Here is a 15,000-nt window from a genome sequence, read left to right on the forward strand (position 1 = left end):
ATTCACTCAAAAGAAACTGACCTTTGACATTTGGAGTTTATTAACTCTCCTCATTTCTTCCCCTCTATGTGAGTTTTACTCTTGCTGCTTTCTCAATTCATTGACTGTCCCACTGAAACACTTTATTTAGTGCAGTGTTGGACCTTTTGGGTCAGCACTAAATTTGAGGACAGTAGACTCACACACAATGCATTACATTATTGCTCCCTCTTTAACTTCAGCCAGTTACGTGACTGCGAGTTGGAACCTATAGCAATAATCAAACATTCTCTGCCAGCTTCCTGTCAGTCTGATGGGTGGAAGTGTCTATAGGGGGTCTCTTACTGATGTATTAATTCTGCTTTCCTTTTTCAAAGAGGTTTAACAGAGCTCTCACTCTCAATCAATGGACCCTCACACGTTGGCCTTAGATTGATCCATTTAATGTAAGCTGTATTAAAAAGAACCTTCCGTGTTTAATCTTTGCTTCTATAGTATTACTCTATTTTTCTACTGTTTTATGAGGCTTTCTTTTGATTAAAAGGCCTATTAACTGTATATTTTGCATTCCAAAATAGATCCTCCACCATTAGTGTTTCGATCCATTATTTATTTGGAAGGGGCTGATCCATTTTATGGATTTAGCCTGAAACCTCGGGGGTTTTCACTGTTGTACCAGAGGTCTGTGTGTATTCACTTTTTATGCACAGTATGTGATCAAGTAAACATTACACAATGGGAACGAAGCGGATACAACAAACAAATTCTGCTGCAAAAGATTAAATTGAGACTTGTTTATTCTGGACAAGGATGTATGAGGGGTAGATTTTGTAATACTTAGCTCAGAGGTTCCCAATTCCAGTCCTCGTGACCCACTGCTCTGCACATTTTGTATGTCTCCCTTATTTAACACACCTGAACCAGATCATCAGCTCATTAGGAGAGACTCCATGAACTGAACTGAGTGTGTCAGATAAGAGAGACCTACAAAATGTGCAGAGCAATGGGTCACGAGGACTGGAATTGGGAACCACTGACTTAGCTGTAGTTTGAGGACAACATTTTCCCAAGAAGTTCTGAAAAACCTTAAGTTGTTATTGTTACAATAAATATTAATGTATTGTTTAGTTCTTAATAATAAATAATTAAAATATTCATGATTTTCTAAATTCTACATGTGCAGTGTTCCTTTAGTGGTAGGGCCAATAATTAAATCTATTATTAGTGTGGCAGTGGTAATGACGATAAATTAATTATAGTTATCAATAATCATTGAATTAATTTGGAGATTTTTTTTATTTATTTATTTTATTTTATACATTTCAGGGTTGTTTTTTTTTGTGGTAGTGCTAGGAATTGTATTCATCTAATTAATATACATGTCCAATTATTACTATTTTGTAAATAGTAAATACATTTTTTTTCCCTATCTTCTAAAAAAAAGTGCAATTAAGTGCTTGGGTTAGTATTGGTCTATATTTAGTTTTAAATAAAAACAACAGAAGGTAACTAATAATATATGGATTTGTGTGCTGATCCAGGTGCGATCAGACGCAGTATTTTGGAGCATCTTAAGCACTATATATTACAGTCTGTACCTTGGGGGCCATCTGGTATATCTGCTTCCTGTTCTGGCTGACTGTCCTTCCTGTTATGCATTTACCTCACAGATGGCACCACACGGTGCTATAATTTGACATGGTTGCTATGGTTACACAAGGTTAAGTGCCACCTCTGAACTCTATGCTGTGTGCCTCACTTAAAAGTAGGGTAGGCAATTTGTTTTATAAACACTTTTTTGTTATACTGGAAACTAGAAAACTAGAAACACTATTCACATCCTGATGACAATCAATAATAGAAGTGGTCTAAATGTTAAAACCTGTATCTTCTGTGGAAGTCTCAGGACCAAAAAATCTTCGTCCAATCATTGCATTCGGTCCGATACGATGATGCAATGTCCTACCTGCCTGTCAACATATATTTCCATACCTCTGCGTACCCTGCACACGTCATCAGCGTGTTCAGTAAGCTATGCAGGGTTGCAGACAGACAGCTAGCCTCTCCGCAATTGCCTACCCTACCTTTAATATTGTTTCACATGTTCTTTCATGGTTTTAGCATGACTAAGATGTTGCATGTGAGGTGTGTTTATGCATGTTTGTTTGTCTCGTGGTTAAAGGGATTGCTCTGTGCCTGAGGTCTCCTGCTTGAGTAAAAGCCGCCTTGCATCTGTGTTTTCCTTTTACTGTGTTTTAGCTGTAAATATTAGTCACTCACCCAAACATGCACACACACACACACACACACACACAGTTTTGTCCTCATAACAGCAGTCTTCACATAGTGGAACTGGAACCTCACAGTAGTTCTGTCAACAAATGTAATAAGTGTTAACACAACACACAGCTGGAACTTCAGACGATCCTGGCACCGATGAGGCAATTTCCCCCTGAACAGGGGAACACACTACTGTACACTACACTACACTACACTACACTACACTACACTACACTACACTACACTACACTACACTACACTGGTGGTCACTGGTGTTGAGTTCTGCATTCGGCTGTTTCCTCAACTACAGGCACTTTTATGCCCCAGATTTCTTTTTTTTTCTTCCTTTTTGTTATATGAAAGTCACAGTTGAACTGCTTTGGAAAATGTGTCATGCTTTCATCTTTTGTTTTTGCTACTTTTTAAATCCATTTTATATATAGATGTTGTTCCCATGGCCATGAACAAACAGAACCATAATTAAATAAAATACAATTTTGCCACTAACTGTTTATTTATTGGAAAATATTTTGGGGTGTATATTGAATGCATACAATTGTAGCTTTGAAATTAGTCACAGCTAGCAAAAGTAATCTTCATATAATTTTAATCAATGTTTAAATTGACTTTTTCCAGTTTGTTCATCACCTTAAGGAAATAAATCATTGAATCAATCAATCACAACTAGATTAAATAAATTTGTGAGTTTAGTGGGAAAAGAAAAGTAAGGTAGCTTTTGTAGTCTGCAGGGCCAAAATGCCCATAGTGGCCTAAGAAACCCACATTAGTTTTCAGATTAATATATTTTTCTCACGTTTGTCTCTCCGGACCAAATCTCATTGATTCTCAGCTCGACTGCTGAAAACATGTCCGTCCTGATTGCAGCTGCTTTCACGGGGTGTAAGATATCTACTTTGGCCCTTTTAAATGATCCATAATTTAGACAATCTCGCATGAAATAGAGCAAGAGAGATTTTAATTTTACTTATTGAGATTTGAGTTGAAATGGATGGCAGTTTTAATCGGGGTGGAACATTTGTTGCGTCAGTTATCAGTTAAAAGTGGCAATTGGAAAAAGGTTTCATTGAGCTGGATGTGTGTGTTTGTGATGGGCCGCCTGTTTTCCATGCTCATAATGGGTCCCATGTTTGAGAAATTGTGTTCAGACAGCATGACTGTGACACTGATGTATGTGCCCTGAAGCTTAATCAATACACACACACACAGATACACACATTCTCCACCTCTCACCCCACGAGTTTGTCATGTGTGAGCTAAGCTACTGCACACCCGGGAAAGTTCACCTTCATTGACCATCACACACTCGCATAAATAAAACTCCATGTTCTTCTACCCACAAAGCACACTGTTTTCTCAGTCTGTGTGAGCCAATAAATGAAGTGTTTGAAACACTTAGTTGAGTGAGAGGAGTTTTTGTTATACAGATGCCTTCTATGGGCAGCATAAAACTGTTTTAATATTTTACTGTTTGTATTCATGTTTCACACACACTTCTTCTGACGTCAACACTGGATTTCTCTCCTGATTTCAGCTTGAAGCGATCTTAATAGTCATGTTATAATGGACATCAGGACAGTTTTTTGGTTATACATTAATATCAGTCATAATAATAATTTATTTTTTATTATTACTATTATTGACTCCCTATCCCTACCAGCACTTTTTGAAGTGTTTTCAATCTTGTGCTCAGACTTAAATCTACCCATTATAGTCAGTCTATCAGCCAATACTAGTGTCAGATGCCTTCCCTCACTCAGAGCAGGTATTAAAGTGCCTTCACAGCAGGACACTTTATTCATAATTAGGTGTTATTTAATGAAAATGAAAGGAGGCATGTGCTGCTTACATATGCAAATTAATGTCACAAATTAATGCTAAATCCTGTATGTCACCTGTTTTCAAAAAGACTTAATGGGCTATAGTAGCACAGTCATGTCAGGATATCCTTCCTGTACTTCATGTTGGGCTTTGAGTTACAGAGCAAGAGAGAGACGCCTTCTGTAATTGGTCCATGCCATAAAATAAGATTTAAAGTCTGTGAAGGGCTTTCCGGTGATTAAAAGCAAGGGTCCTGAGAGTGTGTATATTACTCCGGGAGTGTGTTTACTGTTTGGGGATTCTGTATATCATTTGTAGGGATGCTCTCAGGCAAGGTTAAGCAGGTTGAAGCTTTAAATTAATGCAGATTTATCTATCTGTTATGAGTCTTTGCTGTATCGTCATCCTTTCTTGTGACCATCAGATCTTAAATTTAATATCATCCCTCACCGTGACCCATCTGAAGTGGGAAGGGCCCATTTTTCCTCTAAAAGCGAGCCGCACTGGAAATCAATCTCTCTCTGTTTTAATGTTTCTCCTCTGTGCGGCATTTTTCACACTTGCAGAAGCCATTTGTGATCCAGCGGGAGCCATGTTGGCTCAAACGCTCCATCCACAGGGAGCCATAGTGGCTCTGGAAACCTCCGCTGGGAGCCATCTGGGCCAGCTATCTGAGACTCCGCCTGCTCTTTCCATGCTGGTGTTTTCCTGTTTCTGTGTAGGATGAGCGGATGTTCAATGCATCGATCAGTGTGGGCACCCAGCAAAACACGTGGTCATCCACCTACAGTCTGTCACACACCCAATTTCACTCTAGGGTCCATTATTGAGTTTGTGTTAGTGTTTTAATGAGGGGGAAAAAGAAGTGTGTTTCACATCTTCGCACTAAAACACATATTTTTAGCAAATAGCTGCTAGCATGTCCATCATGTCCATTCACTGTTTTATAATACAGCAACATTTCTGCTCATTAAGTCTGTTGCCTATGTAGGGTGGGCAGACTCTTGTTGCTCAAGTTTGGTGTAATTTTTTTCAAATAGTAAACAGGTTGCTTTTCTAGACGTTTAAAATGACATTTAAATGGCTAGCATCTATTTAAATGGCTAGCTATTTACTTGGAACCCAATGCTGCCATTTTCCTCAACAAACTCACATAGTTGTGATTGCTAAGAGTATACAAGTGGGGTTTAGTGTCCCTTGCCAATTATGACCGAAACGTCACACTAACTGTCCAATCTTTCAGCATGGCTGACTCCAGAGTTACTTTATGATGTTAAATTAGTACTGCAAATGCGGTAATGCACCGCACTGGATGAACGAAAGCTCGAGCCATCAATATAGGCGTTTGAAAATCGTCTGTGATATATTTTACACGATCCCTGTGGAAAGCTTTTCTGCGGCTCCCTGATCACACTGAAACATTTTTCTCTGTTTATCCATGTTGTCTTTGTGTGTATGAGTCATGGTGTTGTGCCAGGAAAGAATACCGCAAAGATATTAATCTTTTGGTTTTGGGGCCATTCAGATTAAGCTCATGTAATTGTATATTGCTTTATTAAAGCTTTACATGAAACATTTGGCGTTTTCTCCGAATTGCAGGCGAGTGCGTCGAGTTTGACCTTGTATTTGAATAAGCTGGAGATTTTAAATCTATTTACCAAGATAAATACCATATGCTTTTCTCTCTTACTTACTCTCTCCCTCACAAAGAACTTTAAGCCTCAGAGACCCTGTGTAGCAGAATTGCAACATTTGTGTAAAGGCTATTAATATTACCTAATTTTAATTAAAATGGGTGATAAAACATAGCAGTAGCTGACACTCTGAAATGCATCACAACAGTTTTGGTGGGAAAATGTGTATTCACTTCCACAGCTTGTTAAAGTCACACCAAAAGGCACTAGCTATGTGATAATACATAACACTTTTGTAACAAATTTATTTATTGTTATCTATCTATTATTATAGTGACATTTTGAAAAAATGCTTGCATGCCCTGAAATTTTTTATTTCAAGAGAAAGGCTTATTCAGTTGTCTATATAATTTTTTTTTTATTAAAGGTTTTTATAATTAATCACTTCCTAAAACACATTTAATGATAAAATAAACACATTGTGAATATTTATTCATGGGTCTCTGAAGGTTTAACTGTCATGGGAATAAAGCATCATGTGATGTGTTGATGACTAGGATGCATTAGAGCTGGTGGACAGATTAAACAGACACACTAAAGAGAGAATTGTGGACTATCCTGCAGCATGTGCTGCCAAAGCATGTCTAAAACCCCCTTGTCTGACATTGAGGAAGACAGCGCTCCCATCTAAAGACTTGATTATATAACGCAGGAGGCTAGCAGAGAGCCGCTCAGTCTATGATCTCTATCTGAGAGACTCATCTTCTGTGCAAAACAGTCTCTGAAATCTAAAGCATGTATGTTATGGACCAAATGTAATTGATGGTGGGTGCATTTAACAGTAAATATCCACTTAGCAGCCACCAAAAACCATGCTATCAACCTCACAGAAACATGCTAAAACTACCCCGAGCACCTCAGCAAATCCAGAGCAACTCCCTGGCAGCCCCCCACTATAAACCAGCATAATTTAATTACAAAAATCTGGTTTAACATCATCAGATCATTACTAATGAAAACCTGTTAACTAGACTGGTTCACTCTGATCAACTCTGCACTCTGTTCTAACAGCAAAGTACACTGGGTGCGTAAAGCTGGCTGTGCCAGACCAAATACATTTAGCCCTCTGGCTAAGGCCAACCAAGATTACCGGAACATTCTGAGCATAAACCCGGCTGGAGCCATTACCTTTTGTGTGTAGAGAATTAGTTTGCCACCAACCAGGGCCAGAGTGGGAGGCTAGTTGTTTGTCCCCATTATGTGAGGTTGGTTGTCATTCTTGTGTTTAATCAAAGTGCCGATTATGCCCTCATTAAAAAGCTTTTACTCTCCCTGCGTATGCAGCCTCTGCCTCCAAAGTAATTCCCAGCAGATTTCCCAAGGGACTTCCTGGCTGAACAACCGCACTCTTAATCGTTTGACTCTTGGAGTGTCTCTTCACAACACCTGCCTGTTTCTCACAAACCTATTTCAGCAACACACACTTACACAATGTGGATGTTGCATTTCTGATGGATCGCAATAGTTGAGGCCGATTATTTGGGGGCGTACATTTTCAGTGGTGCTTGCTAAGGCAGCCTTTAAATTTTTGTATTGAAGTTTGGTGCATCCCCAAGTCATGCCTAAGTTTTTCATGAGGTATCGGACATTAAAACAGTGGAAATATCTAGGAATCAGAGTTACAGAGACATGGCAACCACCTAGAAACACTTAGAAACCACCCAAATTGCCATGATAACAGTGTGGTAATGTTTTGAAAACTATCAGAACACATTAGTAGCCACCTAGCAATGCTTAGAAACCACTCAAAACACCCTAGCGACTGCATACTAACACACAAGATGGCATTCAGAACACCCTAGCAACCACTATGCAACACTTGGCAACCATTGCATAGTAACACAAAAAAAATATTCTGAACACCTAAGCAACTGCTTTGCAACCACTCACAAGACCCTAGCATAATTTTCTTCAGAAAATGCAAAGATCTAGTTTAAGCAATCGAGTTCACTATAATCATTGTAATTAACAAGACATTGTCACTAGGTTGCTTTGATTAGAGCTTTTAGATTTTCTGAGACGTCACCAAAATCTTGATGCGTCACAGTGTCGTTTTCTTGCTCTGTGTTTTAGGTGTGAAGAAGCAGTGAGAGGATTCATCCTTGCATATTTTCTCTAAGTAAATGGTTAATATTTAAAATGATAAAAAAAAATTCCCCATCTTTCCTTCTTTGAAATGCACTCTTTTTGTCCTTTCCTGCTGTCTTTGATCACTAGCCAATAAACAGCCTCAGTGCTCGGAGACAAATGTAATATATTAGCCGTGTGTGTTCCCTGGTGTCACCGCTTTAATTGAGAATGTCAGGCAGGTTAGCGCCATGCTGAATCTCGACCTCACGTTTAATTGTGCGAGAAAGCCGTGCCCAGCAGTGATGTCAGGGACAGGAAGTGTATGTGTGAGTGTATGAGATGAGTGGGGGTATGCTGAAGGCCCCCTAAGTTGCCTGAAGAACGAGCCGTCTGGACGATCAATAGATAGCTCGGTCTCCTCCAGTGATCTGTCTATTTAAGACACAGTCTCTTTCTCTGCCGCCACAGTAATGGAATCTCAGCTAATCCCAGATATAGTACATTAACTCACTCTTTTGCCTTTTTGTCTTTCTCTCTTTCTCCTAGGTGGAAGTAGAGGTGGAGAGCATGGATAAAGCAGGAAACTTTATTGGCTGGCTTCATATCGAGGGTGTGAATCTCTCCGTGGCTCTGGTGGAGAACGCCCTGTCTAAGGTCCACTTCACTGCTGAGAGAAGCTCCTACTACAAGAGTCTGATATCTGTGGAGGAAACCGCCAGACAGAGGAAAGAGAAGGTGAGTTTGGTGGAATTCCAGAATCTCTCATGCAGACTCAGGCTCTGTTCCAAAACCACCTAAGCAGCGTTTTAAAGCATCATTGGCGCTCTTCTGGCATACAACCTGTGCAAACACAGTAGGCAGACAGCAGTGTTATGTTGTCTTTTAAGGTACCTTCTTTTGGCCCATATATAAGGCAGCACCAGAACCCTTTTAAGGCAAACCAGTTCACACTACGGCCATTTTGGCAATATTCCAGTCAGCTATTTATATTCTTAAACAAAAGGCTTACACGTTCAGCTACTATCTACTTTAACATCAGAAAGGTTCAAATCAATATTTTGTCATTGAGGGCAACCCCAGAGTGCATTGCAAAAAGCACAGTTGTGGACAAGACTAAATGGTTATAAATGTATTTATTTTCAAAGACTGAAAGATATTGATAATGATAAATCTAAATGAATATTGAGTATTTGACCCAATATTCATGTGCTGCTTTTTTTTTTTTTTTTTTTTTCTCCTATGTTTAGATTATCAGATGTTAGATTAGCAACATGTTAACAACAGATCCTGTTGAAATCATTTTTGGAATCTATGTGAGCCACACACTGTTTCAAATCAATCCTTTACGAGTTTCCATTTCATTAAGGATGTTGCCGTAGAGGGGTATCTGCCTATGTAGACAATACAAAGCAGGGCTGCCCACTATGGCCCTGTCCCAAATGGCGCACTTCATGCGGACTTTCGGTCTCGTGGACTTGAATTGCGCGTGCTCGCTGAGTCTACGAGTCCGTAGGCCGTCCCATTCAGCATTTTACCGCTCTGAAGTGTGCTCAGCAGTGCCCCCTTTGTACCCTTGAAGCGGTCTTCCGCGAAGCCCGCATAGAAGCAGGCTCCACGCACTTTAACTACCCAGGAATCCTTGCGAAAGGCCAATCAGACAACAGATGGGAGGAGATTTCACTCACGGATAATTGTTGACATGGCTGAGAAGAAAAAATTACGGTTTTTATTGACCTAAATGTACATTTTACCAGTTGTTACCTACAGTTTATACAAACATTATGGTCATCGACCAGTGGTTGATGTCTCAAACATAATAATAGCGTGTTTAATAATACGATCGTGTTATGATTCATTAAATAAATAGTACCGAATGTCAGGGCTTTACTGAGTCATATGTAAACATAGTATGAATATTGAAACCTGTAAATTGAAAAAATTATGTTTAAATTATGTTTTAAAATTGTAATCTTATTTCAAATGGAACATTATGTAGCCTATTATTATGTACAACTGTAAACATCATTTAAATAAGCATGATATATCTATTGTTTAATGCCCAGGTGATATGCACAATATCAAAATATAGAACTGTAAAATTAGGATGTGTAGTTGACATGCAGATAAGACGTCAGAGCGCAAAAATGTGATTTCTCCTGTCCAACAACAACCAGGCAGTTATTTCTGGAGTGCCGATCGAGTCTGTCCCAAAAATACCTCTCAATGCGCCCTCGTGGACTCGCGCCAAGGGCCCTATAGGTCTGCACTACATGACGTCACCAAAGTGTGGACTCTGAGGAAGTCCACAAGTCCGGAGTGTGCCATTTGGGACAGGGCCTATGTTTTGGAATGGATCTTCAGTCTTCACTCAGTCACGATCAGAAATTCAGATGTATCCTGCCTGCATCTGACTACCAAAGAGATTCATTGCTTATTATTCCATTTATCTTCCAGCTCCTCTCTGGTAATAAATATCATCTCTTTTCTGCCCAGCATGCCTTGAGCTCCTAGAGCTGTGGCCAGAGCCTGTCATCCAGTGTATATGTGAACAAAGAGAATACACAAATCTGTTGTCATGTTGCATTAGTTCAGGTAGAACAAATGGACACCAGACATCGAATAACTGTGGGAGCTGGACAAAAGGCACAGGAATGAGTATGTAGCTCAGGGGGTGCCACAGGGCTATGTCTTTGGCACTATCAGTTTTGTTCTCTTCTCCCCACTAAGCTTTGATTGATGAAACCCTCTTCATTCCTGATCTCAATCTCTCTCTTCATTTTCATTATGGCCGAAACGGAAAGCAAAAGCTCTGGTGGACAAACAAAACTCCAAGCACCTCTTTCTTCTGTCCTCTATCCCTCATTTGGTGAGAGAGAGTGGCTCCGTGCTGATAGCAAAATGATCTACGGCTCAAGGCGATGAAGAGCCTGTTTCTGTCTTCCTTGTCAAATCTATAATTTTTTTCATCTCTCTCATATCTCTAACTCTCGCCTCTACAAAATATTGCACAAAGTCCCAAAACATATAGCCACATCTTTCTTTCAAAGACAGTGTTATCGGCTTCCATCCCCTGTAAAAAATGGCGACCAATATGAAATGTGCATACATAGATCTTCCCTTCTGATTGAACATCTGTCTGGCTTAAAAAGTCAATCTTGCTTGTTTGCACTCCCTTGGATATACACACAGGCACTCGCATCTGCACACTCACTTGCACACCTCTCTGCCACAGTGTCACCTCGCTGTAAACAAAGCATGGCATGTTTTGCAATGACACCTTGAGGAAAGCACAGTTTGACCCTTATTTCCTGTGCTGTCGCTTTCCCAGTGGGTCGGATTGACTCACTGGCAGTGAATCAAAGACGACAAGTTTGGTTTGTTCTGCCCCAGTCTCCTGCTCTCTGGCCCTGTGTTTGTCTGGAGGGGGCCGCCAGTACAAGGCCACCCTGATGTGAATGTGTTTGAGAGAAAACGCAGTTGCCACCCATGAACTGGACAGCTGCATTGTTCTCAAACACTGTAGATGCTGGTTGTCGGATCTGGCCCTATCCATTCTTGAATTTCCCAGGCCCCACTGAATAATGGAGATAATTAACCCTTCAGGACCAGTGGAAGAAGAAAAGGAAAGCTGAGGGCAGTGTTTCTTTTATCTTGATGACCTCCTACTCCACAGCCAGGTGTTGAAGTTTTGTTTACTTTTTTGTTGTTGTTGTTGTTGTTGATGGATGGGGAAGTGTTAGATGTTTGCCGTCTTAGGTGTCCAGTTCAGAAAGTGAATGGGTGAGGTTTCATTAAAAAGTACTTTTTCTTTTTCATTGTTGGACTTTGCCACAGAATCATTGAAAGATCCAATAGTTATATTACATCTAAGTGGGCCATTTGAGGCCAGAATACTTTATAATCTAAAGTCTCATCACGCAAGACTAGGTTTGGATCTCTTCACACTAGTTTCATTGTTGATTAGCAAAGACGTCTTAGTAAACCTTCACTAAAACCAAAGAGTCTTACATTATATTTGTGTTTACTTGCGTGCAGAAAAAGGGTCCCATGATCCCCACAAGTTTTGTGCTTTCATTGCACATATTTATTTTGAACACAGCTTCCCTGTAGATTGAGGGAATCCATTTAGAAGTTCCTCAAAGCATCATGTTCAGTCACCGCTAACACTGCTCTGAAATGTAAACAGTTGCTGTACGGAGTTTTTCGAACACTTCTGGTTGCCGGGCAACAGAGTTATGGCTGCTGATTAGAGAACGGTTTATGACCCAGTGTTCACTGAGCCTACCCGCATTCTCACATTTCACAACACAGGCTATTAAAAGAGCCTTCTTGTAATTACAACACGCTAATTATGAAGCTGCAAATCTGAAGAGAAGTCAGCTTTCTGTTGAGAAATAAGGCTTTGTGATCTCAAATCTGAGTTTGGTCTACTTCAGCCAGGCTCTGGCGGGCCGCCCCATGATTCTCAAAAACTGGGACAAACCCACCACTGATTACGATCCTCCCTTAGATCATCATCCTCATCATTGTTCAAAACATCACTGAGCTTGTCCGCTGCTCCCACGGTCACTCGTTTGTCTGCTTGTTCCTGCCTTTTCTGGTATTATTAGGGCATAATTCTGTCACCGGGGGGTTGATTTGAGCTCTAATAGCCTCCCCAGGCTCTTGTGTGCTTTACAACACTCGTGACAGGGTTCCGCAGGGGTTGAGAAGGGCAGCCGTCTGCTAGTGACATTTAAGCTCGATAAATTTGTACTGTGGGTGAATGCAGCTCACCTCCACGTGTCGTCCATGTGTGTCTGGACCGAGGACGTCTGTAATACTTGGAGAAAAGATGGGAACAAAGTCCTTTTTATATTATTAGGAGACATCCAAAACAATCAGGTTCTGATAAAACATCAACTGTAACATGACACATTTGCACATAGATTTCTCACTAATTTATTCAGTCAGAATGCACCCATTTATATGTCTGTCACATGAGAAAAATGCTTTTGCAGTGGTTAAAGGAATAGTTTATCCAAAAATAAAAATTATCCCATAATTTACTCCGCCTCAAGACATCATAGGTGTACATGACTTTCATCTTTCAGTTGAACACAATTAGAGATATATTAAATAATATCCTCGCTCATCTCAGCTTTGTAATGGCATTGAATAGTGCCCGATTTTTTGAAGCTCCTTAAAGCGCACCCAACCATCATAAAAGTAATTGTACTTGTGTTCATGAGAGAGTTAAGTTCTGGACAAAGGGTGACCTCTGACCTGACATATAACGTAGGTGTAGCGTAAGCTTAGGTGAGAATTGACTAACACGGAGGCCCAGAGGACAGAGCAAAACAAAACCCCGGTCATGAATTAAAAGTCCAAAATGAGAAGTTTTAAAGAAAAGCGTTGGAGGAATTCGATATCCGAGAAGAGGAGCAATATTCTACATCATACATCATCAGAGGTCACCCTTCCGCCAGAACTCGACTCTCTCTTGAACGCGTGTACAGTCGTTGCCGAAAGCCAGTGATTATAGTTTATAAAGTATTAAATATGTTAAGTTTTTAAAATTTTATATTTTAAAAATGTTCTTACTAAAACCCATGGCTTCGCCTCAGAAGGCATTTATTAACCCACTGGAGTCATATGGATTACTTTTATGATGGATGCGCTTTTTGGAGCTTCTAAAACTCTGTCATTTCAATACTGGGAAGAGCCAGGATATTATTTAATATAACACAACACTGTGTTGATCTGAAAGAAGAAAGTCTCGTACACATAGGATGGCTTGAGGTTGAGTAAATTATGGGATAGTTTTTGGGTGAACTACGCCTTTTATGTGTACCCCTTTAATGTCTGCAATGGTTTCTGAAAGAGTATTTTTGTTGATCTTTGATTTCATTTGGTTTCAGGGAATATTTTTGAGTACCAGTTTATTAGTGAGAGGTGGAACCTCTGTGCAATTTTTGTCAACACTTGAGCGCTACAGACAATCAAAATATACAAATCAAACCCAAAAGTGCCCCCTTTTTTTGCTCGTACGTCTCAGAGCTAGGGAGAAACCCTTTGTGCTTTAGTATAAGCTTCTGTGGGTTGGCACTTTTTACCTCCTGGCTAATCTGGAGTGAGCCAAGGATGAATGAAGGCAGTGGGAGGCTCAGGTCAGTCTAATGGAACCCGAGTTTTCAGACTTGCTTTACTACATTAATATTTAGCACGGAGATGAAAGCTCAGAGCTCGCTATCCTTCTTTAAGATTTACATTTTGTTCATGTTGAACAATGCATTTTAATTAAAGGCCCTCTTTTAATTTCCTCTGATGGAAGTGATTTCGTTCTGAAAACTGACTTGCCTGAACTCATGAATCTATCACAATTTATCTGTTAACAACAAAGTGGCCTAAATAAAGTTTTAACACTTTTTATATCATGTTTTATTTTAGTTCCAGAAGCAGTGGCTGTTGCCATGGCAATATTATAAAACACGACAAGATAATTACATACATGCCACAGATGAGGTTATCTGAGTTCTTGAGAAAGTAAATGCTATTCTGAAGTTTTCAGGTGTTCGGTTTGCAGTTTTGAGTCTGATTGAGTTTTCCCAAACTCAGATTTTATTCAGTCATTCATCTGAAAGTACTTTTTCAGAGGTGATTCCCTCACTTGGTTTAAATCCGTTTTAGGCTCATAATTATATTCTCATATCATTATGAAATGATGATATGGGGGGCTGCATTGAGTAATGGATAAAAAATAAATACTGACATTCGGTGAGACTCATTTTTTATATATATATATATTGTATGCGCTTTAATTTGTGTATTCATTCATAGGATTTATTCCTTTGAAATAACATGCACTAATAAATCATCCACAGTAAGACCAGGAACATGTATTAATCAAGTAAATGGTGTCTTGACTTTTTGACCAGTTATATAGAGTAGCATATCTCCTTGTCTTTCTTTCCCACTTTTGTCATGCCTGTGCTTTGAGTTGCTCTAAATTGCATTAAGTGCAGTGTAGAAATGGGGTTTGTGATTATATATGTATTTCCATTCTGTTCCTTTCTCCTATCACCACTGTCATCGTTGCCTTCTAATTTAACAAATGGAGGGCAGGCTGTGTCAGACAGGAACAACCAGAGCACTGTGG

The 15,000-nt window shown here is 39.7% G+C and overlaps 1 protein-coding gene across 1 annotated transcript in view; it reads left to right on the forward strand.

Moving 5' to 3' along the window:
* The window catches only part of snd1 (staphylococcal nuclease and tudor domain containing 1), a 170,218-nt gene that overhangs the window by 110,034 nt on the left and 45,184 nt on the right, over nucleotides 1-15,000 (forward strand). The window contains exon 17 of the mRNA XM_084110583.1: nucleotides 8,409-8,597. Within this exon, the coding sequence (XP_083966709.1) occupies nucleotides 8,409-8,597 (189 nt within the window). The remainder of the gene's footprint in view (nucleotides 1-8,408; nucleotides 8,598-15,000) is intronic.

Source organism: Abramis brama (assembly GCF_963993115.1).
Source record: "Abramis brama genome assembly, chromosome: 4".
In the NCBI taxonomy this organism is placed as follows: domain Eukaryota; kingdom Metazoa; phylum Chordata; class Actinopteri; order Cypriniformes; family Leuciscidae; genus Abramis; species Abramis brama.